Raw genomic sequence first — 26,884 nt, forward strand, 5'->3', positions numbered from 1 at the left:
GTCTGGGAGACCATCCCCTCAGACAGATGGGTGACCCAAATTATTCATTCAGGGTACTGCCTAGAATTAACATCTACCCCCCCCCCCCCCCCAAAAAATTCCACCCAGGCAACGCCCAATGTCACAAGAACATGCCACGTTACTGAAACAGGAGGTAATCACCCTCCTGCGAAAACAAGCCATAGAGCAAGTCCCATCAATCAGCAAAATTTAGGGGTCTACTCCCTCTACTTTCTGATACCAAAAAGGGACGAGACTCTACGACCTATTCTAGATCTCAGGCCTCTAAACACTAACATACATTCAGACCATTTTCACATGCTAACCCTTCAACAGGTTCTTTCACTCCTCTCCCAGAACGACTTTCTCACCACACTGGACTTGAAAGACGCATATTTTCACATTCCAGTACACCATGCTCACAGAAAGTACCTCAGATTTGTAGTGGACGGGCAACACTACCAGTTCAAAGTGCTCCCGTTCGGGGTCACAACAGCACCAAGGGTATTCACCAAGTGCCTAGCAGTAGTGGCGGCACACCTCAGAAGACAGCACATTCACGTCTTCCCATATTTGGACGACTGGCTAATAAAAGCCACGTCCTACAACCAATTTGTACACCACACCGCCACTACAATCCAACTACTTCACCAGCTAGGTTTCACAGTGAACCTCCAAAAGGCCCACCTGATACCATCACACACAAAGCAATACCTCGGTGCCACCATAGACACCTCAAAAGCCATAGCCTATCCCTATCCTGCCAGGATTTCAAGCATCCAGGCTCTGCGTCAAAAATTCATACTTCAACACTCTCTCCCAGCAAGAGTGTTTATGCAACTGATAGGGATGATGGCCTCTTGCATTTTCATAGTGCCTCACGCAAGACTCCAGATGCGTCCACTCCAGGAGTGGTTAGCACGCCAGTGGAACCAGGCCCAGGGGCAACTGACAGATCTGGTGTTGGTGGACGGTCGCACCCATCGCTCTCTGCAGTGGTGGAACACCACAAATCTTTCCAAAGGACGACAGTTCCTGGACCCGGTTCCACAAATAACCCTAACTACAGACTCCTCGCTCTCCGGCTTGGGAGCTCATCTGTTACATCTCACAGTGCAGGGCACATGGACGCCGCAACAAAAGTTACTCCACATCAACCATCTGGAGTTACTGGCAATCTTTCTAGCCCTAAAATCCTTTCAGACGCAGATTTCAGGCAAGGCAGTCCTCATTCTCACAGACAACATGACTGCCATGTACTACATTCAAAAACAGGGGGGCACACACTCTCCACAGCTCTCTCAACTAGCACAGAGCATATGGAGATGGGCAATTCTGCAAAAAATCTTTCTCCTGGCCCAACACGTCCCAGGAGTCCAAAACACCATGGCAGATCTGCTCAGCAGACAAACGCAACAGATCCACGAATGGGAACTTCACCCACAGGTTCTTCACCCGTTCTTTCAGAAGTGGGGGCATCCTCAGATAGACCTCTTCGCCACCCACGAAAACAAAAAATGCCCAAGCTTCGCTGCCAGATACCCACACCCATTGTCCAAAGGCAATGCGATATGGATAAACTGGTCTGGCAAATTTGCGTACGCTTTTCCACCTCTCCCACTAATTCCATTAGTGGTGCGAAAGCTACAACAGCATTCCCTCACGCTCATCCTGGTAGCTCCAACATGGGCCAGACAATCGTGGTACACCACACTGCTGGAACTCTCTGTAGTGCCACACCAAAGGTTACACCTCTCACCATGCCTCCTCACCCAGAACCATGGAGAGATCAGGCACCCATCCCAGCTCAGCTCAACCTTGCGATCTGGCTCCTGAGATCCTAGAATTCGGATACCTTAACCTTCCCCCTGATTGTATGAACATTATCAGAGAAGCTATACGCCCTACTACTAGGGCATGCTACGCTGCAAAGTGGAAAAGATTTGTTGTTTACTGCCATAACACAATCAACCCTCTAGATGTATCCATACAGCACATCATATGTTACTTGCTCCATCTACAAAGGTGTAACCTAGCATATACATCCATTCCGTTACACCTCGCAGCAATTGCTGCTTACCTACAGAACAGACAGCACCTATCACTTTTCAGGGTGCCTGCCATAAAAGCCTTCATGGAAGGCCTCAAAAGAGTAATTCCACCCAGAGTACCACCCTCACCTGTCTGGAACTTAAATATAGTTCTCACAAGGCTAATGGGACCGCCTTTTGAACCTTTGCATAAATGTGAGCTGCAATTTCTCACATAGAAAACAGCTTTTCTGGTGGCCATCACTTCCCTTAGAAGGGTCAGTGAAATACAAGCACTCGCTATACAGGAACCTTTTCTCCAAGTGCATCAGAACAAGGTTGTACTCCGCACCAACCCGAAATTCCTACCCAAAGTCATTTCTCCCTTCCATCTGAACCAATCGGTAGAATTACCGGTTTTTTTCTCACAACCTCAAACTGTTGCGGAAAGGGCTCTACACACCCTGGATGTTAAAAGGGCCTTACTTTACTATATCCAAAGAACACAACCTTTCAGAAAGACCAAACCGCTATTTGTCTCTTTCTCTCCACCACATAAAGGCAACCCTATTTCTAAATCGGGGATAGCTAGGTGGATTGTAAAATGCATACAGATTTGCTACCACAAAGCAAAACGAACGCTATCTGTTCCCCCCTAAAGCCCACTCTACAAGGAAGATAGGGGCTTCTGTGGCTTTTCTAGGGAACATACCATTAGATGACATCTGCAAAGCAGCGACATGGTCAACACCGCACACTTTCACAAAGCATTACTGTGTAGATGTGCAAACCAAGCAACAAGCTAGTGTGGGCCAGGCTGTACTAAAAACACTGTTCCAAACCACTGCAACAGATACCAGTGGTCGCCGCTAGGGCTGGGTACTGCTATATAGTCTATGCAAAAGTGTGTAATCTGCAGCTCATATGCCTCGAACGGAATATGCTACTTACAGTATGCATCTGTTCTTGGCATGTAGAGCTGCAGAACTACACACGCCCACCCGCCTCCCCGGCTACCTGTATCCGTTCCAGTCTATCTTATTTAGATACAACACACATGGATTTCTTTACTATTATTACTACGCTCCATCTTTCCCTGCTGGCGAAAAACAATCTGAGGATGGAGCCGAAGCCCATGCGCAATACGAACCAAAGGAGGAGTCACCGACCTTATGACTTCAAAGTCTTTCCAAGAGGAAAAACAAACTGCAAACATCCGGGCCCAACACCAGATGGCGATCTATGCAAAAGTGTGTAGATCTGCAGCTCTACATGCCAAGAACAGATGCATACTGGTAAGTAGCATATTCCGTATGTTACAGTAAAAGCCCAGCCGAATCCTCGTCGCTTTGGCTAACCTGTCCTTGCTCTCTTCCTTCTCTTAGAGTTGCACTTTCAGTGCTCGCACTGCTCCAAGAGGTTTGCAACAGAGAGGTTGCTTCGCGACCATATGCGGAATCATGGTGGGTCGAGAGTACAGTTTGGACTTGCCTAACCCCGATATATGCCTGTTCTCTTACAGACCCCATCTAATAAGTCTTGCTCGATCATCTCTCTCATTTTCAGTGAATTACTACAAGTGCCCCCTCTGTGACATGACTTGCCCCCTCCCTTCCTCGCTGCAAACTCACATACGTTTCCGGCACAGCGATGAACGTCCGCACAAGTGCCAGTTTTGCGAGTACAGGTGAGGCTGTGAAGAGATGGAAAATGGTATATAAATGGGAAGTTCTAAAGGATCCAGAAAGGGAAGCTAAAAGCGGAGAAGCATTTAACTTGTTTAGAGTGCAGTATTGAAAGAGGGTGGGTTTGGTGTAGGACAAAAGGGACATGTAGCCTTGTCCATCTGGACAGGGGTGGTGTCAAAAGGGAGTAGGGGATTTGGGGGTAGAGCAGCTGAGCTCCAGGAAGGAAGGGTCTAATTAATTGGATTGTTGGTTGGGGCGAGAGTGCCATGGAAAGAGATGGAGTTAAGTGAATAATTCAATGGGTGGGAGATGGGCATCAAGAGCTGATCAAATGATTGGGAAGAAGTTGGTGAGTCGGAGTTGGTTATTAAAGTTGTGTTTTTGTATTTAAAAACATTTTTTTTAAAATTGTATCCTTGTTGAATGGCATAGCAGAGTTGAATTTTTACATGTACCATGGCTGCAGAAGGGTGGATTCCGTCTGGTGGGTAGTTAAAGTCTATACTTAATGAAACTTATGTACTTTTTTATTTATTTATTTTAAAAAATACGTACATTTTATTTCCTATTCCTTTTTTATTTTTCAATAGCTGCAAGAATTTTATTGATCTCCGTAGACACCTGGACACTCACAGCAAAGGCCCCGCTTACTACTGCGAGTTTGAGAACTGTGACTTCACTGCACGCTCAATAGCCTCCATCAAAGTACACAATCGAAAAGTTCATGAGGTATGTAATGTAGGGGCGATTGTTGGAGTTTGGAGGGTTTGTTTTGAGTTGGGAGGGTCCTCAGGACAGAGATGATGAAATACAGGGGGGGTTCAGACCTTATAGTGGGAAGACTGTGGCACAGTGGGTTAGGCCAAATATTGTATCTCTGGGGTTAAAGCCTTGCTGCGAGGAGAAGTAGCAGTACATGTCGGCATTAAAAATGAGGAGTAGATTTTCAAAGGTTGAGTTTATCTCAAGACCGAGCTCAATGGGTGGTCTGTTTTGCCCTGAATTCTTGTGCATGTCTATTACAAAGCAAATCCTTTCTGAACCAAGAGCCACTATTCCTCTACCTACTGGCTCGGTCCATGAATGTTTCTGAAACTTTAAAGTTTGTGTAAAGGATGTGCATCAGAGGGCAGAGGCAGCATGACTCACTATATCATACACCATAAACCCACAGTGCCCCAATACGTGACATCCATTTTCGATTTTTGTCAGCTGGTGGGATCGGACCTATCATGGAAGAGCTTCGAAGAAGAACAGGAAAATATTGATGCAGTCAAAGGATTTCCAAGACACAGAGATTATAAGCCAGTCTATGGTTGGACATTGAGGAGCAGGGACGACTGGCATTAAGAGGCGTAGTGGGCATTGCCCCACTTACACATACATTAAAAAAAAACATGGGGTTGCTACTGAAAGGCTTCGCAGTGCTTTGTTTCAGCCAGAAAGTAACCTGAAACTCATTTAAAAATGAAAGTGAAAACCGCTGCGCATGTGCCGGCTGGGTGCGAGATTACTCACCCTGGAGGCACAAGTCAGGGTTGTATCCTCAGGGTCAATTCCGGCGCTAGCCATGGGCAGTTGCCCAGGGCCTCACACTCTGCCTACCAGCATGGGGCCCGCACCGATTGTGTGTGCTGTTATTTCCCTGCCGATCCAACAGAAAGAAAGGTGTCTCCTTGCAATTAGGGTTTACCCAGGCCTCTCGGGATGTTGTTGGGAGGCCTATGGGACGGAGACACTTCCTCTTGTCCCAATTGCAAGGAGACCATTCAGAGACACTGCGGGTCCCCATTGTCCAGTACTTTAGCGCCCTCGCAGTGTTAATTCTCAAGCAATTCTCACACCTTCAGCCCGACAGGAGCTGTAAAAGAGGTGCTTGTAGGAGGCTGAGAGGAGGAGCTGAGGCCCAGGAGGGGTCTGCACAAAGCAGCTTCCTGAGCTGTGTCACTTAAGTAAATTAGAGGGGCCTCGCACATTCCCTTTTGGCCCGGGGCTCTGCAAATCCTAGAACCGGCCCTGATCAGGTTGGTGGGTGCCGCATTTTTCAATGCCATTGTGTTTGCTTGGATCTGGGCTTTAAAGGCCTGTGACCTTGGGCGGGGTCCACGTAATGTCAGAGACAAGAGGAAGGGCTGATTAGCTGCCAAAAAACATGCAAGCCCCTTCCCAACCCCATATGCTAGTATGCTTTTGTTTCAGAGGACTTGCTGGAGTAGGGTCCCGCAGTGTATTTGGCAGTTGACAAACTTGAGGGACAAAGTAACGTGTGAAAACCATATTCTGCGCAGATAGCAGCTTTTTTGGTCCTGCAACAATCGTTGCCACGCGCAGCAGGATTCCACAGGTATCAGTGCTGCCCAATGCTCACCCTTTTGAAGCTGCATGCACCTTTGTGGATTGAAGCCAGGCTGCACTCCCAGCCTGCAGGTCTCCATTAATTTGCTGGTTGCCTCGTGGGAGAGCTGGACGTCTGCATTAGGTAAGTAAAAATACCGGCTAGCAGCTGAAATGTGTACTTTCAGAGAGCAGTACAAATCTGGCAGCAATTACACAAGCCTATGCTGTTTAAACAGACACATGCAGAGTAAATTAAATACCATTCCATTAATATACATTGATTAGTTTGAGAGATAAATGGACCATGTTGATGCCCAGTGGCACACTTGTCTCTTGAACTGCAACTAAATGAATGCATGAGTGCTTGATTGTTACAGACCCTTGTCTTTATCTCCTACCAGCTGAAGTGAGTCTAACTGTCCTGGCCTCCCTGTACCTATGCCAAGACATTGAAAGAGAAGTTTGCATGTGTATGAGTGCAGTGTGAGTAGGAATACTTTGTGCGTGCAGGGTGAGTAATGTGCCTTTGAGTGTAGAGTGAGTGAGGATGCTGTATGAGTGCAGGGTGTGTGGTGTGCCTTTGACAGCTGGATGAGCAATGAGAGTCCACTGGTCGTGTGTGAACACTGTATGAGTGCAAGGAGAAGAGTTTTCCTGTGCAGGGTGAGCAGTATGCTCTGAGTGAAGGGTGAGCAAAGCAATGTGCGTCTAACTGTAAGGTGAGAGGGGTGACATGTCTGTGAATGTAGGGTGAGTAATGTCTGTGTGAGAGCTGGGAGAGCAGCAAAACTGAGTCCATTTGCTTCTTTAAAAAAATGGTAATAAGCTTTATCGAAAGATATACTGAAAATTCTTCTTTTACACCCCCTTATTTCTCAAACTCTCTTGTGAGGGGAGAACCTCCTGCATCCCCCAACTATGTTTGATTCAACTTGCAGCTTTCTGGCTCACCACTTTTACAATGCACCAGCCGCCACCGTTAAAGAGAACAGTTTTTTTTTGTTTTTTTTAAGTCAACTAAATATGAGAATTTATTTCGGTCGTTGCTGTGTCTTATCAACACAGATTTTCAGTATTTAGTTTTGTCAGAACTGCAACCAAGTTTGTTACTAACTAACACCTGGTGTGCATGTTTTGCTTACCAAGAGACCGTTAGTTGGAAGACTGCTATGCACTTTGTTGCTTAAACCAAAAATAGATTATAGAGAAAAAAATGGTGGCATATTGGGAAAAGATGCAATCTTTTTATGGAGGAGTCTATTCTCTTGAAGCAAAAAAAAGGGCCCAATCCTTATTTTGTAGTAAAAGTGTGTTGTGTAGAGGAGGCTCAGGGGGAAATAGGTTGTATACGGACTTTGGTGTATTATACGCCTATTCACAGCACATCATTCTATTCCTGAGTACATTCTACAGACTAGCACAAAACTAAAGATAGTGTATCCACAGTGCCTCTAATAAAATAACTTCGAGCCATGGAAAAGGCATCCAACCCTAGAAAAAACATTGAAAAATATGGTGTTGGAGTTAAAAGAAAGAACATGTATAGAAAAGCTAGAGGTGCTGAAAGAGGCATCCTATCCTATTATGTCCAAAGACCGGCTCTGGTAGAGAACCAAAAAAGGTGTAGATTCCACTTCTTAGACACTTTAGTTGAAGAAGGGAAATTTATCAGAGTAATACTATTTAAAATGTGGCAACAATGAAAGATATCAATCGATGATTAGGGACGGTGGGCTTTTGGAAAGGTCCAACGTACGGGCCCTGATATACGACAAGAAATGAGTACGAAGTTCCTCAGTGGGTCACAGAACACAGTAAGAGTTCATGTGATATCACGTTGATAGGTTGTCGTCTAAGGAGGAGGGAATTCCTCCTTTCGGAACTAGGGCCCTCACACATCCAGCAAGCTAGGTGTTATGCTTCATCATATCGGCCTGTTCCTCGTCTGGTCGGTACTGCAATACCTGACGGGCACCCATAAAGGGGCTCTTTACCGGAGATCTTTTGTTCCTTGCCGTTTAGGTGCCATGGGTGTGAGGGGCCTAGTATGTGTAGATTTAATGGTGGATTAGCAAGATAAAACAGGGGAGGAAATCCTCTAAATAAACGTTATTCCCATTTACGGCCAGTGAGTGGCAGAAATTCGCTATCACCTCCCCCACTGGCAATCCATCATGACACACAGGTGGGTTTTGCAGATAGTCCGGAGGGGCTACTCCCTCCTCTTCAAGACTACCCCTCTCTCCATGCCACTGTCTTTCGATCGCATGTCGGAGGATCATTTGGCACTTTTCCGCCAGGAAGTCTCAGCTCTCTTGGCCAAGGGAGCTATTGAGAGGGTTCCTGCGCCAGAAGTAGGTCATGGTTACTATTCCCGCTACTTTCTGATCTCCAAAAAGCACAAAGGCCTGCGTGCAATCTTAGACCTCAGGGCCCTCAAATGCTGCCTCCGGAAGGAGAAGTTCAAAATGCTAACCATGGCTCAGGTCCTCTCTGCCCTCGACCCTGGAGACTGGATGGTAGCGTTGGACTTACATGACGCTTATTTTCACATCCCCGTTCTGCCTGCCCACAAATGTTACCTGCGGTTCACTGTAGGCTGCAAGCATTTTCAGTTCACCGTGCTCCCCTTCGGCCTGACCAGTACCCCTCGGGAGTTTACAAAAGTGGTGGTGGTCGCAGCTCGTCTGCGCAGATCCGGGGTTCCAGTCTTCCCCTATCTCGACGACTGGCTGTTGAAGGCGAGCTCGCCCCAGGCTGTCGTCTCCCACCTCCAGACTACGGCGGACCTCCTGCAGTCGCTGGGGTTCACTATCAGCGTGCCGAAGTCACACCTGACTATCTCTTGGCCGCTCCCTTTCATCGGAGCTGTTCTGGACACTGCAGGTTCTGGCTTATCCTCCCGAGCAGTGAGTCCGGGCTATGATACTGATGTTTCAGCCTCTATCCCGGATTTTGGTGGCCTCCTGCTAGTAGATCATGCCAGATGGCATATGCGGGCTCTGCAGTGGGACCTGAAGTTCCAGTGGGCTCAGCATCAGGGTATTCTTTCCGACTACGTCAAGATCTCGGAGGGAACTGTGCAACAACTACAGTGGTGGTTAACGAACCAAGATTGGGCCTGGGGCAGATCCCTCTCCCTTCCCCAACCAGAACTCACGGTGGTGACCGATGCATCACTCCTGGGATGGGGCGACCACTTGGGAGAGGCAGAGATCGGAGGAGTCTGGTCTCAGGTGGAGTCTGGGTTTCACATCAACTTGTTGGAGCTCCGGGGGATTCGCTTAACACTAAAGGCATTCCTTCCCTCCCTCAAGGGGAAGGCAGTGCAGATGTTCACAGACAGCACCACCGCCATGTGGTACTGCAACAAACAAGGGGGGGTGGGGTCGTGGACCCTTTGTCAAGTGGCCCTTCGCCTTTGGACATGGCTGAGACATCAGGGTATGACCCTAGTGGTTCAACACCTGCCAGGTTCTCTGAACGCCAGAGTGGACAAACTCAGCCACCGGTGCCTGGTGGTTCACGAAAGGCGTCTTCACTCAGAGGTGAAGCAAGGTCTCTTTCAGCAGTGGGGAGAGCCTTGGTTAGTTCTGTTCACCACCGCAGAGAACGCGCAATGTCAACAGTTTTGCACGTTGGAGTTTCCAAGGCGTCACTCGCTCAGCAACGCTTTTCATCGCGAGTGGAGTTGCGACCTCCTGTACACCTTTCCGCCTGTACCACTTCTGCCCCAAGTGGTGAAGAAGATTAAGCGCTTCCGGGCCCAAGTCATTCTTGTGGCACCGGATTGGGCATGAAGAGTCTGGTACCCCCTGCCTCTTAGTATACTTTGTGGATCATATTTATTATGCACTAGTGGATTATGAAAATGAGACTTAATATGCAATAGGTTTTATCTTTTCTGCCTCTTAGTATACTTTGTGGATCATATTTATTATGCACTAGTGGATTATGAAATTTGTTAAACGTGTTGTCTATTTATTATATGCGATTGGAGAGTTTGCAAATATGTCTGTACTATGTGTGTTCCCTACGCTCATTAAAATAAAAAAGTATGGTACCCCGAACTCCTGAACATGTCTATCGATTCTCCGATCAGACTGCCCCTTCGGGAGGATCTTCTGTCGCAGCAGCATGGGACGGTCCTCCACTCGAACCTTTCCAGCCTCCACCTCTTGCGTGGAGATTGAGTGGTGACAGTTGACAGCTTTTGAACTTCCTCACGAAGCCTGTAATGTCATCTTGGCAGCCAGGCGTCCCTCCACTAAGACGGTATACGCTTATCGATAGAATAAGTTTGTGGCATAGTGCACAGCAAAGGCTGTGGATCCCATTTCTGCCCCTCTTTCTGAGGTTCTTTTGTTCCTTCTCTCTTTGGCCCAGCAGGGTTCTGCTCTGGGCATTCTTAAAGGCTACCTGTCAACCATTTCTGCTTTTCTTCGGCTACCAGATCAACCATCTTTGTTCAAGTCCCCTGTTATGAGTAGGTTCTTTAAGGGCATTATTCATCTCTTTCCTCCATCTCCTTTCGTGGTGCCTCAGTGGGACTTGAATCTTGTCTGACTTACCTTATGTGCCCACCCTTCGAGCCTCTTCACAACTGTCCTCTTATGCTTCTCACTCTTAAGACTGCCTTTCTTGTTGCCATCACTTCTGCTTGCAGAGTGAGTGAGCTTCAGGCTCTTTCTTCTAAGTCCCCTTTCTTCTCGGTCCATCCGGACAAAGTGGTGCTTCAAACGAGGTCCTCATTCCTGCCTAAAGTTATCACTTCTTTTCACATTTGACAGACTATTACTCTGCTCACCTTTTTCCTGCCTCTGCACCCTTCCAAGGAGGAAGAGCGACTCCACCGTCTGGACAGCAAACGTGCGCTATCTTTCTATCTTGACAGCACGAAAGCTTTCCTGGTGGGCGATCAACTCTTCCTTGGCTATGTGGGTGCCAAGATAGGTTGAGCTGTGCAAAAGCGTACCATCTCTTAATGGGTCATCCTTTGTATCAAGATTTGTTACACTATGGCTATAAAGGAGCCTCGAGTGGGGCTGCAAGCTAATTCCACTAGAGCTACGGCAGCAGCTACTGCTTTGTCTCATGTTGTTCCACTCATCGACATCTGCCAGGCGGCCATGTGGGCTTCTATGCACACGTTCACCAGACATTACTGTCTGGATAGTCAAGCCTGGAGGGATGGCTACTTTGCCCGTTCTGTCCTCCAGGACTTTCTGGTGTGAACTTGGTTTGCAGACCCTCCTCCCGGGTTGGTATTGCTGGGGTATCTATTCTAAGGTAAGGAATTTATAACTAATAGTATCTTTCACTTGAACAAGTTACTTACCTTCGGTAACAATGCATCTGTAAGAGACATATATTAGTTACAGATTCCTGACCTCCCAACCCATCCTCCCCGCTGTGCGAACTGACTTCCAAGGATAGGGACTCCCTAGCAGGGCCCTAGTGTGGCGCACCAGTGGTCGGTGTCTTTCATGGCTTTGTGCTTCTGGCATGGAAAGTCGTGTGAGAACTGAAGTCCGCGCACAGGGGCGGCGTATAAGTAGGCACCGCAACGTCATCCCGGCGACCACGACGACGGACGCGGAGTCGACCGATGCCAACTACAGTAGTGCAGGTGTATTGCTGAAGAATTTTTTTTTCCGGATCCAGTCTGACGCCTGGGGGTAATTCTAAAGTAAGGAGTCCATAACTGATATGTCTTACAGATACATCATTACCGAAAGTAAGTAACTTCTTTTGCAGCGTGAATCTTTCTGGATTCACTATGCTGTGCATTATTCCGCGATCTGGTGGTTGGGTCCGGATTCGTAGTCTTTCTTTTGTTTTTTTTGTTTTTTTGTAGCCCAGGTGGGCGTCGACGTCCCACCATTTGGTGTACCTCTCGTGACGTCGGCGTGCTTCCTGCGGAAGTCCCACCTTTGGGGCGCCATCTTCAGATTCTTTTTTCCGCTGTTGGGTCTGGATCGTCAATGAGAAGCTCCAGAGTTTGAACGAAGAAAGAAGAAGAGCACGAGTTTAATCGAAGGGAAGTTAAGCGAAGACTACAGAGAGGAAGAACATAGAGCCGGGATGACGAAGAAGGAAGAGAACATCGAAATCTTCGACGTCCAACGGAGAATGCGCACTCAGGGACTCTGAGCGCAGGAATGGACAAAACACTGTTTATATTCTGCCGTAACTGCCACCACAAATACGCGCAGAAGGACCAACATCCGGTCTGCAACCTTTGCCTGCCTATCGACCATGAAAGCAAGGACTGCAACGCCTGCTCCGCCTTCACGCCGAAGACCCTCCGGGTGAGAGAGAGGCAGAGAAGAGCCAACTTCAACATGGAAGGCAAGGGTAAGGCCCCGTCTCTGTACGACCTGGGCCTCTCCACCGATGATGAAGACAACATCGCCGAGGGACCTGATGACTTCACGGTCGCAGAGACCGATAAGAAAACGTCAGACAAGGTAGGAGAGACGTCGAGCACAAAAACCCCGAAAGGGCCCCGAAAACCAGACACTGACTCGAAAAAACCAGAGTCAAAGTCCTCGAAAGGAACACCGGCGCCGAAAATTTCGACGACCGCGAGTGGATCCAAGGACGAAAGGCCCAGCGGATCCTTCGAGAAGGACTCCCAGGTGCCGAAGGCCGCCAAAAAACAAGGTTCGTCGAAACAGGCCCACGAGGTGGGGCGTTCAACTTCAAAAGTCAAGGCCGCGTCGACGCAAGCTCCGTCAAAAAGACCAGCGCTCGACGCCGATCATGCCTCCGAAATGGAGAATAAAAAGAGAAGGCTCGAGGCGAAGATGGAGAGCATCCTTCAGAGGAAGGAGTTCGATGAAGAGATTCACAATCCCGGCGAAACCGGCGACGGTTCTCGTCGAAGTCGAGGAGCAGGAAGAGTTTGATGCCGAAGAGCAGTCGAAAGCTCCCGAAGAAGGGGAAGAAGATCTCTATTATGAGGGAGAAGAGGAGGAGGAGCAGTCTATCTACGGCTCAGCACCGTCGACGACTCTGGAATGGCAGGACCTCGACACCAAAAACCCAGAAGAGCCCGTAGAGATCTATCGTTCGAGGCCTTTGCCGCTAGATGACATTGGGGCGTACAACATGGTCGTCAAAGCGCAGCTGCAACTTTTGGCGTGAAACTAGAGGAAGAGAAACCAAAGGCAGATTTTCTACTCGAAACACTGCTACCCATCCAAACTAGGAGCCAGTTCCTCCCCATGCTCCAAAGTGTGATGAACCAAGGGAAAGAGGCGTTCAAGGACCCAGCAACATGCCGATCCATCACGCCCAGAACAGAACAGAAAAGAAATACAAACACTCCTCACAGGACCCGCCATATATCAAGGGAACTGTCACTGCTGACTCCATTGTTGCATCCACGGCCAGAAAAAGGGCCAATGTCCCGGCGACCTCGGGGCCACCTCCTGACGAGGAGAGCAGAAGGATGGACCTCACTGGAAGGAAAATGGAGAGGAACGCCGCAATGCACTGGTGCATGGCGAACTCAAATGCGCTACTGAACAGGCACCAGTACCAACATTGGGGCGAGATGGGGACCTAATCAAACATCTACCCGAACAATACCAACAGAGGGCTTCCCATCTAGTGGAAGAGGGGAAGAATATAGCCTTAAGACGGCATTAGACGGGGCAGAGACTTCAAGCAGACTGATGGCGATAGGAATCACTGAAAGGAGGCAGGCCTGGCTCAGAATTTCAGGATTCAAACAAGAGGTCCAGAATAATATTCTGAATACTCCTTTCAACGGAGAGACACTGTTCGGGGCACCGGTGGATGAGAAGCTCACCCAACTCAAGAAAGAGAATGAGATGGCAAGGTCCATGGGGGCCCTGCAATTCGGGGATGCGAAGAGGTACCCCGACTCGGAGACCTTTCGGAAGGAGAGGCAACCAGCCAGGAACATCTCACCAAAGTTTCCAGCAAGGCGAGAGCCACGGCCAACAGGGGCAGCAGAAACAAAACTGGCAGTACCAGCCTAGAGGCCAGTCCTTTCGCGGTAGGGGGAACGGACGAGGACAAAGAAGAAGAGGGGAAGACCAACCCACCTCAAAGTGACTTTGCACGAAGAAGATGGCTCACCCACAATATACCTCCGAGGGTGGAGCACGAAAGGAACAAAATGGAGGGGGTACACAAACCAAACGCCCACGAGCATGCAACACCAGTAGGCGGAAGACTCAGGCTTTTCCTCCGGGAATGGCAAAAAATTACTACAGCCAAATGAATACTCAACATCATTCAGTACGGATACTGCATAGAGTTGGAAAGGAGCCCTCCAAACAGAAAACCAAAAAGAAGGGAACACTCGAGACAGGAGCTAGCACAACTCGCAGAGGAGGCACTACAGCTGCTCTAAAAGGAGGCCGTAGAACCAGTACCTTTCAAGGAGAGGAACAAGGGAGTGTACTCAAACTACTTCCTGGTACCAAAGGTGGACGAAACACTCAGACCCATCCTGGATCTACGGTTCCTAAACACGTACGTAAGGACGCAAAAATTCAATGAGTGTTTGCCTTTCAGAAAGGGAAATATTGTAAGGAATGGAAGGGATGACAATTCCATCATAGTCAAGCCAGCTGACAAAGGGAGAGGGATTGTCTTTCAGGACCATACTGATAATGACGCAATCAAATGGAAGAGATTTGTCTGCTAGGGTCACTCAAAAGATATTGGGCTATTGAAAGCCACAGTACAAGACATCTGTTTCTTCACTTGCAGGTTTCTGGGCTAGCCTGTACCTCCATACGATAAATCTAGCCGCTGTGGCTGCTTACCTTCAGAATAGACCACACATCCCTCTCTTCAGGATACTGGTCATTAAAGCTTTCGTGGAGGGTCCCAAAATGGTCATTCCTCCCCGGGTCCCACCAGCACCTTTGTGGAATCTCGACATGGTACTCACAGGACTCATGGGTCCTTCATTTGAGCCCCTCCATGGCAGCCCCCTTTTTTTCCTCTCTTGGAAGGGGGTATTTCTACTTCCAATCACCACTCAGGCGTGTCAATGACTATCCCTTTTATTTGTGGTTTGAAAACCTGCAAGTGGTGCATAAACAAGCACTTTTTGCTTATAGTCCTTGTTTACAAGGCTGGCAGTAACTGCACCTCTTACTGCCAGCTTTGCTTCTCACAAGCATGGACTGCAAATACAAAGTGCGTGTTTATGCACAGCTTGCAGGTTTTCAAAACACATAAAAGGCATTATTTGCAATGGCAATAGCTCAAACTCTCATAATGCAAGACCTATTGCATTGCAAATGCTTGTTTATTTAGCAGATCTACTGCACATGCCTCGTGCACCACAGTATGTCTGCTAAAATGGGGCTTTCATGGAGCACATCAGTGCATCCCTAAGGCCAATGAGGAGCCAGACAGAGCAGCAGGGCAGGATCCCCAGCACTGTCTAAACACCTTTTAGGGCTTTGCTTCCAGTTCTACCACGAAGCTAGGAGAGAGCTTGAGGGGGGTTCTCCTCTTCCACCTGGCCCTGCTGCTCTGTCTCGTCTGGTTCCAATGTCCAGCACTGGTTTCCTACTCTGCTGCTGCAATGGAACCTCTGTGTTGCCAGCAAACAAAGAAAGGCAAGTGGGGAAAAAATCAGTATTGTTTCTCTGTGCATGTATGATTGAAAGTGTGTTTGTGAGTGATGAAGAAAGAATGATACTGAGTGACAGTGTGTTACTTTAGTGTGTTTGAGAGGGTTACTGAGAGTGAAAATCAATAAGCGAGTAAGTGTTGTAATAAGTGAAACCGAGGAAGTGAGTAAAGCAGTTTGAGTGAAGCAGCCCAAAAATAGATCAGTTTGCCACAAGATAAAATCTAGAATGGCAAATCTTTGCATCTACTCATTAACAGATATAGCCAGAGATTAATGCAATTTTGAAATGTTGGTGCAGGCTATTTATATGTGCATTCTTTTACTACCTTTTTTTTGTAATATACAAGTTGAAGACATTGCAATGGATTTTATTTTGATAACTGCCAGGTTGCCTGTTATAAATTTATTTCCCCAGCTAGTAGAATTGAGACATCCTAATAGCCTCAAATTCCAGATCAAAATTACATTAATAGTGTAGGGAGAATAAATCGTCCAGATTCGGAGTCTGTAACTTGTAGCCTGGCTTCTTAGATCCCAGAACTTCAAAATGTAAACCGTCCTGAAACCTGTATAAAAGTTATATAAAAAAGCCAGAAAGCCATCAACTAGAAAATGGTATGCTTGCAAATGGAATACATATTTAAAGTGCTATTCAAGAAATAATTATCAAGGTGTGAAAACTGATCGAAAGTGCTGGTTAAATATCTTCTATATTTATTGGGATGAGGTCTTATCGACGCATCACTAAGACTACATTTATCAGTTACTGCAGCATACTTAAGTAGTAAATATCAAATACAAGTGTTAAAAATGTTCAAAGGGAGCTAAACAATTACATACACCTCTAGCAAGATCATTCAAGCCTCCATGTGAGTATATGCACAAGATGACACTGTTTGCTGCAAAACCACTTTCATAATAGCGAATGCATTGTTAAAGATTAAGGGCCTCATGTAGGTAGCCAAATACCGGTCGGTAACGGCCGATATTCGGTAAATATGCCGTTACCGACCGGTATTCAGACAAGTGAGATGTAGGAGTCCAAAAACGACTTTTCGGTAAATATGAGGCGGTAAATACCGAATCATATTTACCGAATTCTAAAATACCGAATCAGATTTACCGAATACATACTTAACGAATCGGTAAATATGAAGTGGTAAATATGAAGTGGTAAAAATTAAAATGACATGTAGGAGCACTCGGTAATTAAGAAATCCAAGAAAATCGGTAAATAAGAGTCGGTAATTAACACGGATTGAAAGCAGGTGGTAACCATCAACAGTGCATATAAGCAATCCCAAAATGCAACAGCGTGGACAACATGGCCGCTATGTATGTCATTGCAAGGCGCCTACGTCTACAGGCAGCAGGACTGAGGGTTTGGCGACGGGAGGAACGCATCTACAGACAGCGCATCACACTATTCCACCTGACTGATGCAGAGATACATGAGAGGTACAGGCTACACCCCGAAACCATCATGGACTTAATCAGGGACCTTCACCCACTCCTGGACCAGCCAATAAGAAGGGCGCACGCCATACCCCCACATGTGCAGGTGCTCTGCAGCCTACATCTGCTGGCATCCGGCAGTTATCAGGTGGTGATAGCTGCGGTGGGTGGTGTATCCCAGAGTTGCCTGTCACGTTTCTTCAGGAAGTTCCTGGATGCCATGATGCAGAGAATGCACCACTACATCAGCTTCCCCAACACACAGGCAGCACTGCAGAAAACAAAAACAGACTTTTATCACATGGCACAGTTCCCCCATGTCATCGGCTGTATTGATGGTACACACATCCCAATCTGTCCACCAGCTGACACAGAGCACATCTACAGGAACAGGAAGTCCACCCACTCCATCAATGTGCAGGTGATCTGTGATGCCGGGAACATCATCACAGATATTGTTGCAAAGTTTCCTGGGAGCACCCACGACTCGTACATCTTCCAGAATAGTGGGATCTACACACGACTGAGTGCCGGAGAATTTGGAGAGGGATACCTGCTAGGTGAGTAACAGTGACGCCCCTTGCAACCTGCAAATCATAGTGTAAAGAAGCATGTGACTGATGTATCCCTTTAACTCATCTAGGCGACAGTGCATATGCATGCCGGTCATTCATCCTCACTCCCTACCTACACCCAGCAACCCAGAGTGAGAGACGATACAACGTGGCACACAAAACAACACGCAATGTGGTGGAGCGCACGTTTGGACTACTGAAGAGCAGGTTCCGCTGCCTCCACAAGAGCGGAGGCGCACGCCAGTACACACCCATCACCTGCTGCAAGATTATTGCCACTTGTGCAATGCTGCACAACCTTGCCACGAAAAAAGGTACAGATGTGGAACTAACATATTTTGAGGACAACGAGGATGAGTCAGGCCAGCCACAGGGCAACGCAGCTAGAGTGCCAACTGCAATCGATGGGAGAGAGAGACGTACAGAGATCACATGCAACTATTTCTGAGTAAGTAAGGGGACACAGCCAGTTGTGATTAGTCATGACGTAGTTTTAATGTGGCACCACGCCATGAACACATGAACAAGCCAATCTGGCAATATACCATCTATACAAGGAGTATGTCCAGGGTTACGTCACCCATTGGGAAGTGGCTGAGCAGGGCCACATCAATGTTTGCGCATACGCGCTGCAGTGGTGGATGGCACGGCCTGTGCATCCTCACTAGAGCCAACCCCAAGCCGCCTGCTGCTCCTGCGTCCTTCTGGGACGGGGGGTGTGATGCTGCTCCTGCTGCTGGTGTCGATGCTCTCCGCAGCATCCCCTGCAGCAGTTGTCGACGCCTGACTAGTAAATAGCACCCCTAGTGCACTTGTCACCTGCACCATCCCCCGAGACAGGTCGCTGCAGCAGTGTGTTAGGCCCTCCTGCATCGTCACAGAGCGCCGGCACAGTAGAGAAGTCGCAGTTGCCAGACGGTTGAGTGCCCTGTTGGTAGTGTCCCTTCTCTGCCGTTCCCGGCGCCGTGCCTCGATGTCAGCATCTAATTTGCTGCACAACTGCTGGATTGACTGGGACATGTCCCGAATGCCCGCAGCCATGCCGCTGATGTTATTGTCCATGTTGACTAATGTAGTTTTCATCACCCGCATGTGCCTCTGGACTGTCATGACTGCCTTTGTTTGCAGGCGCTGTTGTTTCAACATTTGGCCCTCGAGACCCAAGAAGACACCATGGCCGTCAATGGGTGCTGGTGGACTCTGGACACGCGACCTGCGGCGCCCTCTTGCTCCCGTCTGTGCTGCCTGTGAGGTGTGGGGCACAGTGGCATGGCTCCCTTCCTGGGGCCTGGTGAGTTCTTCAGGGCCCATGCTGTCGTCTGACGAGGTGTCTAAGGCTCGTAGCCTGGCTGCTGGACGCCTCCTCATTCCCACACCTGCAAGCGGAGATGTGGCCGGTGATTCAAACATGAGTGGCGATGCTGGCTCTGGGTGAGGTGATGCTGGCTCTGGGTGAGGTGATGCTGGCTCTGGGTGAGGTGATGCTGGCTCTGGCTGCGGCGAGGCTGCCTGTGTTGGTGGTGCGGCTGCCAGTGGGCCTGCTCACTGGTCTGAACTTGTGCTGGCTGGAGGTGATATTTGTGGCCGGTGTGCCGTCTCTCCTGCAGCATGCCCTGTCCTGCATGATGTCACATCTGTGGACAGAAATACAACATTGGCTCAGTGTCCCCGAAGGGCTGCATTGAAAGCGTCACAATAAATAATTTCACATTCCAAAATGTCCTCTGTCCCCTTGTGCCTCGAGTGCGTGACATGCCTTGTTGCCCTGTAACATTTACGTCATGGTTGGTGTTTCCCTGACTACATCTCCCGGAATGCATTGCCTGTCTGCACTGACACGTGTGGACTGCAGTGTGATTCTCGTTTCACAATGGGGGATGTGGGATAGGGATAGGGGGTGCTACATTGCTGTGCTTTCGTCTTACCTTGTTGTGTGGCGGCTCTGGCAGAGCTGTCGGCGTCCCCAAGACCCACGACGCTCTCTTGCTCGATTGTGGCCCCCACCAGCTCCTCCAGTTCGGTGAGGGCAGGTGCCCTGTTGGTTCCACCTCCAGTCTGGCTGGCCTCCTTCTGGATGTCGCCCATCTTCCTCTTGGTTACAATCCTCAGGTCATACCAGCGCTTCTTTAGGACCTCTATGTCCCTGTGGGTCACTCCCACAGCATTCACATGGGCCTGGATGGCCAGCCATATGTTGCGCTTTTCAGCCTCAGGCACTTGCAGGGATTGCCTTCCAAACAGCTTCTGGTGCTGCTTCACCACCTCCTCCACCAGCACCTGGAGTTCCTTGGGGCTAAATTTCAGCTTCCTCCTCCTTTCCCCTCCGTCTCTCTGTGTTCTCTGGCTGGACATGATGTTCGTTTTCCCGCTCGCACAGGCACCGGCTCCCTGCCTCTCCTCTGCACTCCAAGCCTCTCCAGGGTCGGCTAATTATGTACACCTGCCTGGGTGTGGCCACTTCCTGGTTGGGTGGGCTGTGGTTGCACAGGATTAGCTGTTTCGTCAAGTCATGTGATTTTATTTACCGATTCCGTACATACCGATTCGGTATTTTCCGATTCGGTAAATACCACCTCGGTATTTTCCGATTCGGTAAATACCACCTCGGTATTTACCGATTCGGTGAATTCCGATTCGTGATTACCGAATGTTACCGAATCGGTAACTGTTACCGAATTTTTACCTACATATAACTTACCGATTCTAATTTACCGATTCGGTACGGCTCGGTATTTAAGAAACGGTAAAATTTATTTACCTACATGAGGCCCTTAGTGAATTGCAGATTGTATTGCTTCTTGCATTACCTAAGAGTTTAGAAGGATAGTTGCTGATGAGGACACATCCTAAATTTGTACTAACGGTAGTTGCTACTTTCACATGAATAACTAGTGGGCTATCATAATTTTTCGTAAACCAAGGCATATTGCATAAATGTCTTTTGGTTTTGTTTTTGTCTCTTGGGAGTAATAAAGGACTGACTGACAACATTCAATCTTTTATTTGTAGTGATGTTTCGGTAGGTGTTAGAAGTGTCAATTCTAAAAGGACGGTTGGGTAGCTGTACTTTTCCAAAAAGTCAGAAGTGCTATAACATTTGGAAAAGAAAACTCAGTCAGCAAGCCAGGTACTCATTCCACCAGGAACAAGCATTGAAAATGCAATAGGTCTAGCCTTTTATTAAGTTAAAGCCATTTGCTTTGCTGTACAATACCATTAGCAAAGCAAATGGCTTTAACTTAAGGCGAGACCTATTGCATTTTCAATGCTTGTTTTGTTTGTTTAATGAGGCCTCACATCATATCACTGTTCTTGCAGCCTCTACGTGTTGACAAAGTTGTTACTGTCCCCAATATAATGAAACTCGCTTAACTGAGAAGGATGGAAGTCGGAGTTGTCCTGGCCGGAATTAGAGCACGAGACCCACAGGTCACAGCAGGTGTCCGCGTTGGGAAGTAACTTGTGACCCTTTTGCAGACAGCAAACAGCAGCCAGGCCACACGTCCTTAAAATGAGTATAACAAATATATCCAAATGGACTGCTAGTGGTGTACAGCGCTGTGGAGCATGAGTCTTTTACGAGTGTGAATCCAAATTGATATATTTCTATAGTTTGTGATATAAGCTACAAATAAACTACAACCAGAAGATAAATAAACGCTGCTTCATTTATACTGCAGCTTTGGAACACAACTTCCATTCAATGGAGTCTCCCTTCTTCCTTGTCAAATGAAACATTGGGTTAATTTTAGGCTTTGTCCCTCGCTGCACTGAGCGAAATTAACCGCGAAATGAAGTCCAGTTCAGGTGGTATCAGCCGTAGTGTTGTGGCGTGGCATAGAGGGATTTGCATGGAGTGGAGTGTTGTAGAGGGGAGTGGCTTCTTTCTGGCAACTGGTCAAACTGCTTTCCCCTTTACATGTGCTGTGTTCTTTTATACTCCTTTTGCCTTCATGAGTAAATGGTGCAAGTGGGACTCCCAGTGCAAGTACCTTGTATTTGCACCCCAGGACGGAAAACCATGCTTATATTAATTTATGGAAGCCACAGTCCTGTTATCCCTTCAATTTTACCAGCACAGATCTTGTGCAAGGTCTAGTCTTCAGGAAAATCTTCTGTAACGTATACAGAAGCAGAAAAAATACCACAATTTAGCACCTTCAGACTCTATCGACTTTCGTAAAAACGAAGTTTGCAAACCCTCGTTAATGGATGCCTTGAATCCAGGCCTAGCACACTTTATTAAATTAACCAAGCACACCTATTGGTACTGTGCGCAGACAGTGTGGGTTAACATGCATATGACAAGCATTGTCAAAGCATCAAGATATCAAAACACATGCTCATGTGCAACTTTTTCACTGTCCGTGGGACCACTAACCGAGAGCACTTAGCTTTCCACGTTGCAAAATGTATATTTGCATCCATCGTGCCTGCCAGTACCTCCATGGAGACATTTTGCCAAAAGCTTTAGTCTTCATTCACTGTTAAGAAATCCTGTGGGAAGTGCACCTGCAGTGCTGGGAAATGGAACCGTATGTGTTTGTGGTACCCACCGACTTCTGTGGGAAGGACATTCAAGTGTACAGCATTAAGCACTCAGGATTAGGATGCTATTTGTGCTACTGATACAACCCCCGCCCCAAGTACACTTCACTAGCAAGAATTGTTGCTATGGGTCAGATGAGGCTGGAAAGCTTCCAGGATGCCTGTCTTGACCCATGCACTCCTTAATTGCGTATCATGTACATCAAGGTTTTCCTGTTTTTAATTGATGATCTTTCTTCACCAGGGAGATTCGGAGCCGAAGTACATGTGCCACATCTGTAACAAATGCTTCTCACGTGGCTATAATCTCACTTTGCATCTTCGTAAGAAGCACCAGTTTAAGTGGCCACCAGGCCACCTGCGCTTCAGGTAGGTTTCCATTTATAATGCCACTGTTTGTTGAGGATCTGAGCTCTATGGAAGGATGCAGAATCATGCACAATCAAGCTGTTTTAGTTTAGAGTTTGGTATGTATGGCTTGGCGTTAGACATATCAAAGTGCTTTCATTTCAAGGACGTTTTATTCTTCCACTTCTTGCTGTTGCATCCGATTTGTGTTACAATATGTTTGTTTTGTTTGGGGAAAGATTGTGAGAGACTAAGGCAGGAAAAAATAGTCCTGCTGCTATTAGCTTTTTTGAATAAAATGTGTACATGCATGCAATAGTTATACATCTGTGGCAAAGCAGGTTTTCATTTTGAGCCCGAGGTATTTTTTTTCTTTTAATTTGCTTCCTTTAAAAAAAAAAAAAAAAACTCTTTGCAGTAGGGCAGAGTGGCTTGTGGAAGCTGTACAGCCCTGCCCTTTTAATTTTTCTGCAAGACCCGTTGTATTTTTCCCCAGTGAACTTGAAAGATGTGCAAGCCCATTTTACTGATTGAGACATCACTGCAGGGCTCGTTGTCACAGAGGTACCTATGATGAACCCCTCTTTATAAAAGTGACTGATGTCCGCTCTGTCTCAGCCGGAAAGTTGTGTAGTCCATAGGATTCCCTGTCTGAGCCAGAATGAACTGATATCAGGTGGGGCAGCAATATGCTGCATGACCTGGACTGGGAGATTCTGCCATGAACGCGCCACCTTGGCGTGCCTGAAAACCTCCACGCACCACACCTGCACACTAGTGATCAGACTGTGTCAGCCTTAAACACTATCGGGAAGGAACCACCATCAGTTTTTTTTTTAAAGATACGGACTTACCTCTTGGTTGGCAGGTATATGCGCTATTTTTGATGCAATCGGATTGTGACGCATGCACTGGGTGCCTTCCTCAGTGCATTCCGTTGAGGAACCTAGCTACAAACCCACTGCCTACCGATTACCCAGAACTGTAAACTGAAGCATTTGATCTTTTTCAAAAGGCTTTTAAAGAATCCCAGACCTGAATGCCTGAGTAGACCCTCGTGAAACCGCAGTAGATATAACGGACTATAGAGCGCAATATTAAGGGCTCCATATTAACCGAAGCCCTAGTGCCCAGTGCTAAGGAGCTATAAACTTGTTGGGGCTCGGTTCTTGTGTAGATAAGGAGCCAGACACTTATGCTGTTCGGTATCTATGAGCATTGGAGGTGTAGAATTTGTATTTGCTGATAAATAATACTCTGTTCTAAAGTGTCAACCCCGTACCCCCCTCCATGAGTATGTCATGACCCCTCAACTCTGCTACCATGAGACAGTCAAATCATACAACCGAGTGCCTTGTCATTCAGTTGGAGTGCAACTGTATTCTGTCCCGAGGACGCCAGTGGCAAAGGACAGGGTTAGTCATTACCCAGTAACCTCAAACTGCTGTGGTACTTTCGTATTGTAACCATAGTTGAAGCCATATGATGACTGACTGAGCTTCTGGCAGTATGATAAGTAAGACAAAATAAAAGTTTGGCCCACCAGGTCAAGTTGAATAGAATGGCTCGGAAGATATGGGTGTCCATTTTATGGAAAAAAACAACCACAAGGAAACATATCTTTTGAATGTTAACCTGATCCTACCATTACTTCCAATAGTCAGTACAAACTACTTGTGTGACCCCTCCCTTTGTAGGTCTTCAATAAAATACCAAATCTCATTCTTTCAGCCTCCGTCTCTCTAATAGCTTATACACTTGTATGGCCTTTTCTTCACCATTTCTATCCCTGGGGGTTGTTTCGGATCCATCCAAGACGTCATTATTTAGCAGTGATGATTAAAGGGAACAGCAGCTAATTGTCTTTGTATTCAGTTTTATTGTGAACCTCATAAAACCGATACAATTGTGCTTTACTGAAATTGAAGTCTCTTTATTTTGAAGTGATTGGTCTCTCTTGTCAGCCCTGATTGATGCACACTTGCTAACTGCCCCCAGGACCCGGAACGGTTAGACTGCAATCAGTGGCGGGTCCTCCGCGAAGGCGGAAGAGTGTCACCCTACTACTATTTCAGCGGTGCAAAAAAGACAAATATAATAACACGCCGTTATTATCATTTTATTTTTCTGCGCTGGATTGGAGCCACGTCAGGTCGGGTGGGACAGGGCTGAGCATAGTGAGGAGTGGTTTTGCACTCCCAAAGTGTGCATGATTGTTTGGCCACCCCTCTTGGGCCGCCCAAACAATCATGCGCACTTATGCTCTCCACGGGGCTGTGTTGCACTCCCCGTGGAGAACATGCCCAGGCATCCAGGTACTGCCGGAGCGGCCAAACAGGCTGCTCTGACCAATCGCGATGCTGCTCATGCAGCTTCGTGATTGGCTGGGAGAGTCCAGGAGCCTGGGTGCTTCCGGTGCTGGCGAGGATGAAGGAGAGGCGTGCAAAGTTGACAGGAAAAAAATAAAATAAAAATAATAATAAATTGTATCCAATTTCCCCCCGCCCCACAACCACTCCCCACGACCACCACCCCTGATTCGAAGCAGCCTGCAGCTGGCTGCAATACTAGTTCATTAGCAGTAACAAGAGTCAGAACAGCCTGCTCCCACAGAAACTGCTTGTGCTTTCCATTTCCCCAGAGACTGCTTGTTTTGTATATTGTGAAGAACAAGGTTGTTTATCCCTCATCTGTGGGTTAATGTTTAATTTAGTATTTTTCGGATCCCACAGAGATTCCATTTTTATGTCTTGCTATGGTCACTATCCTTAAAAAAATAAAATTTAAAAAAAAGAGGAAATATTCCTCTCTCGTTCTAATAAAACAGTGAATATCGAGTTAAACCTCTGGCTCCCTGTTTGCAAGAGCTATTGTCTCTTAATCACCACCCCTTTTGTTACAGGAGCCATCATTTTCAGCATTTCCCCTAGTATTTCTGTCAATCGTCGATTAAATGATTTCGATTTGCTACTCCTAGTTCCAGTTTTCTTCCACTGATTGATTCAACCTGTGACCCCTGTTGTCCTTGCATTTGGACCAAGGGAAACATTTCAGGCAACCTTTAGTCATGAAGTACTTCATACAGCTACATTTGTGAAACTGATCTTGCTCCTCCTGAGGTGTGTTGTGATGTTGCCTGTATGGCCCGTCTCTATAGTACCCACTTAACTTTACATATTTTTAGTTTTTCTCTTTTTCCCAGGTAGGTAATGTCTTTATCTTGTGTTAAGAGTTCTGTCTGCAAATAAAGCATTTGAAGCACAACCACCTACATTAGACTCCAGTTCTGGTATTTGAGTCTTCACATTTGACAAATGTCCTTAATCTTTGTGACACGCATATTGTTGATAGGATCATTTATATGCTCAAGTTATTTTTCTTGTGTCTATGCACACCTTCATTTTAGGGATTAACAACCTCTCTTCAGAACAGCCACTTTAATGAAACCTATCGAAGATACGTTTCAGTGCCTCTGTGCCTCTCGCATCATTAGACAAATATGTTTTAATATTTAAGTTGTTTAAGTTACCTGTAGCACTGGCTTTCAACAGTACTTTGCAGGGGGAGTGGTGCACTTGCAGCCGTTTGTTTGTATAGATATTAACTTCAAACTTGCTTTCAGACTGTTTGCTTGTATCAAGAAATTTAATTGAAATGCCCTTAGTTATCCGATTCCATGACCAGTTTTCTTGTAAACCCAACAATTACTGTTTTAAATGACTCTTAAGTACATCCCCGATAGAATGTCACCAAATTAAGTTTTGGTCTTTCAAATGCAATCAGTCATTGCAGTGCTCTTGCTGTGTGGTATGTTGGTAAAGTCCTATAATAAAGAAATGGGGGTGGAGGGGAGTTCGAGAATTCAGTGTTTCGTGGTCTCTATTTCTCTACCCAAAAACATATCCCTTCATCATCACCACTTCACTTCAGTTTCCCTCCTCTCAATCTTGGTCTCTTTATCTCTTTTCACTCTGTCTTCATGCTGTCTTACCCATTTGTCCACAACTGCCACAATTCTCTTCTACCAAATACTTTTTCTTTTTAAATCTCATCTTACCCTGCCTTTCTTTGTTTAGTCTGTAAATCCACTTGTCTCTTGGTCTCTGGCACACTACTCTGTTCCTGCCTCTTGGTTTCTCTTCAGCCTCATCCCTTCCTTCCCTCTCTTCTCACTCTTGGTGTCTCGTTCACCCTCCTCTGTTCTTCCTTTAATTCTTCCTCAGTCTTTGCATCCCATCAGTCTCCTATTTTCCTTTCTTTCTCCCTCGGTCT

General features: G+C 47.0%; 1 protein-coding gene across 2 annotated transcripts in view; it reads left to right on the forward strand.

Annotated features, from left to right (window-relative positions):
* The window catches only part of HINFP (histone H4 transcription factor), a 95,616-nt gene that overhangs the window by 62,163 nt on the left and 6,569 nt on the right, over nucleotides 1–26,884 (forward strand). For both annotated transcript variants that reach the window (XM_085645908.1, XM_085645909.1), the window contains exons 6-9: nucleotides 3,416–3,493; nucleotides 3,597–3,717; nucleotides 4,309–4,447; nucleotides 22,509–22,633. In XM_085645908.1, the coding sequence (XP_085502034.1) occupies nucleotides 3,416–3,493; nucleotides 3,597–3,717; nucleotides 4,309–4,447; nucleotides 22,509–22,633 (463 nt within the window). The remainder of the gene's footprint in view (nucleotides 1–3,415; nucleotides 3,494–3,596; nucleotides 3,718–4,308; nucleotides 4,448–22,508; nucleotides 22,634–26,884) is intronic.

Source organism: Triturus cristatus, chromosome 3_1 (genome assembly GCF_964204655.1).
Source record: "Triturus cristatus chromosome 3_1, aTriCri1.1, whole genome shotgun sequence".
NCBI lineage: Eukaryota > Metazoa > Chordata > Amphibia > Caudata > Salamandridae > Triturus > Triturus cristatus.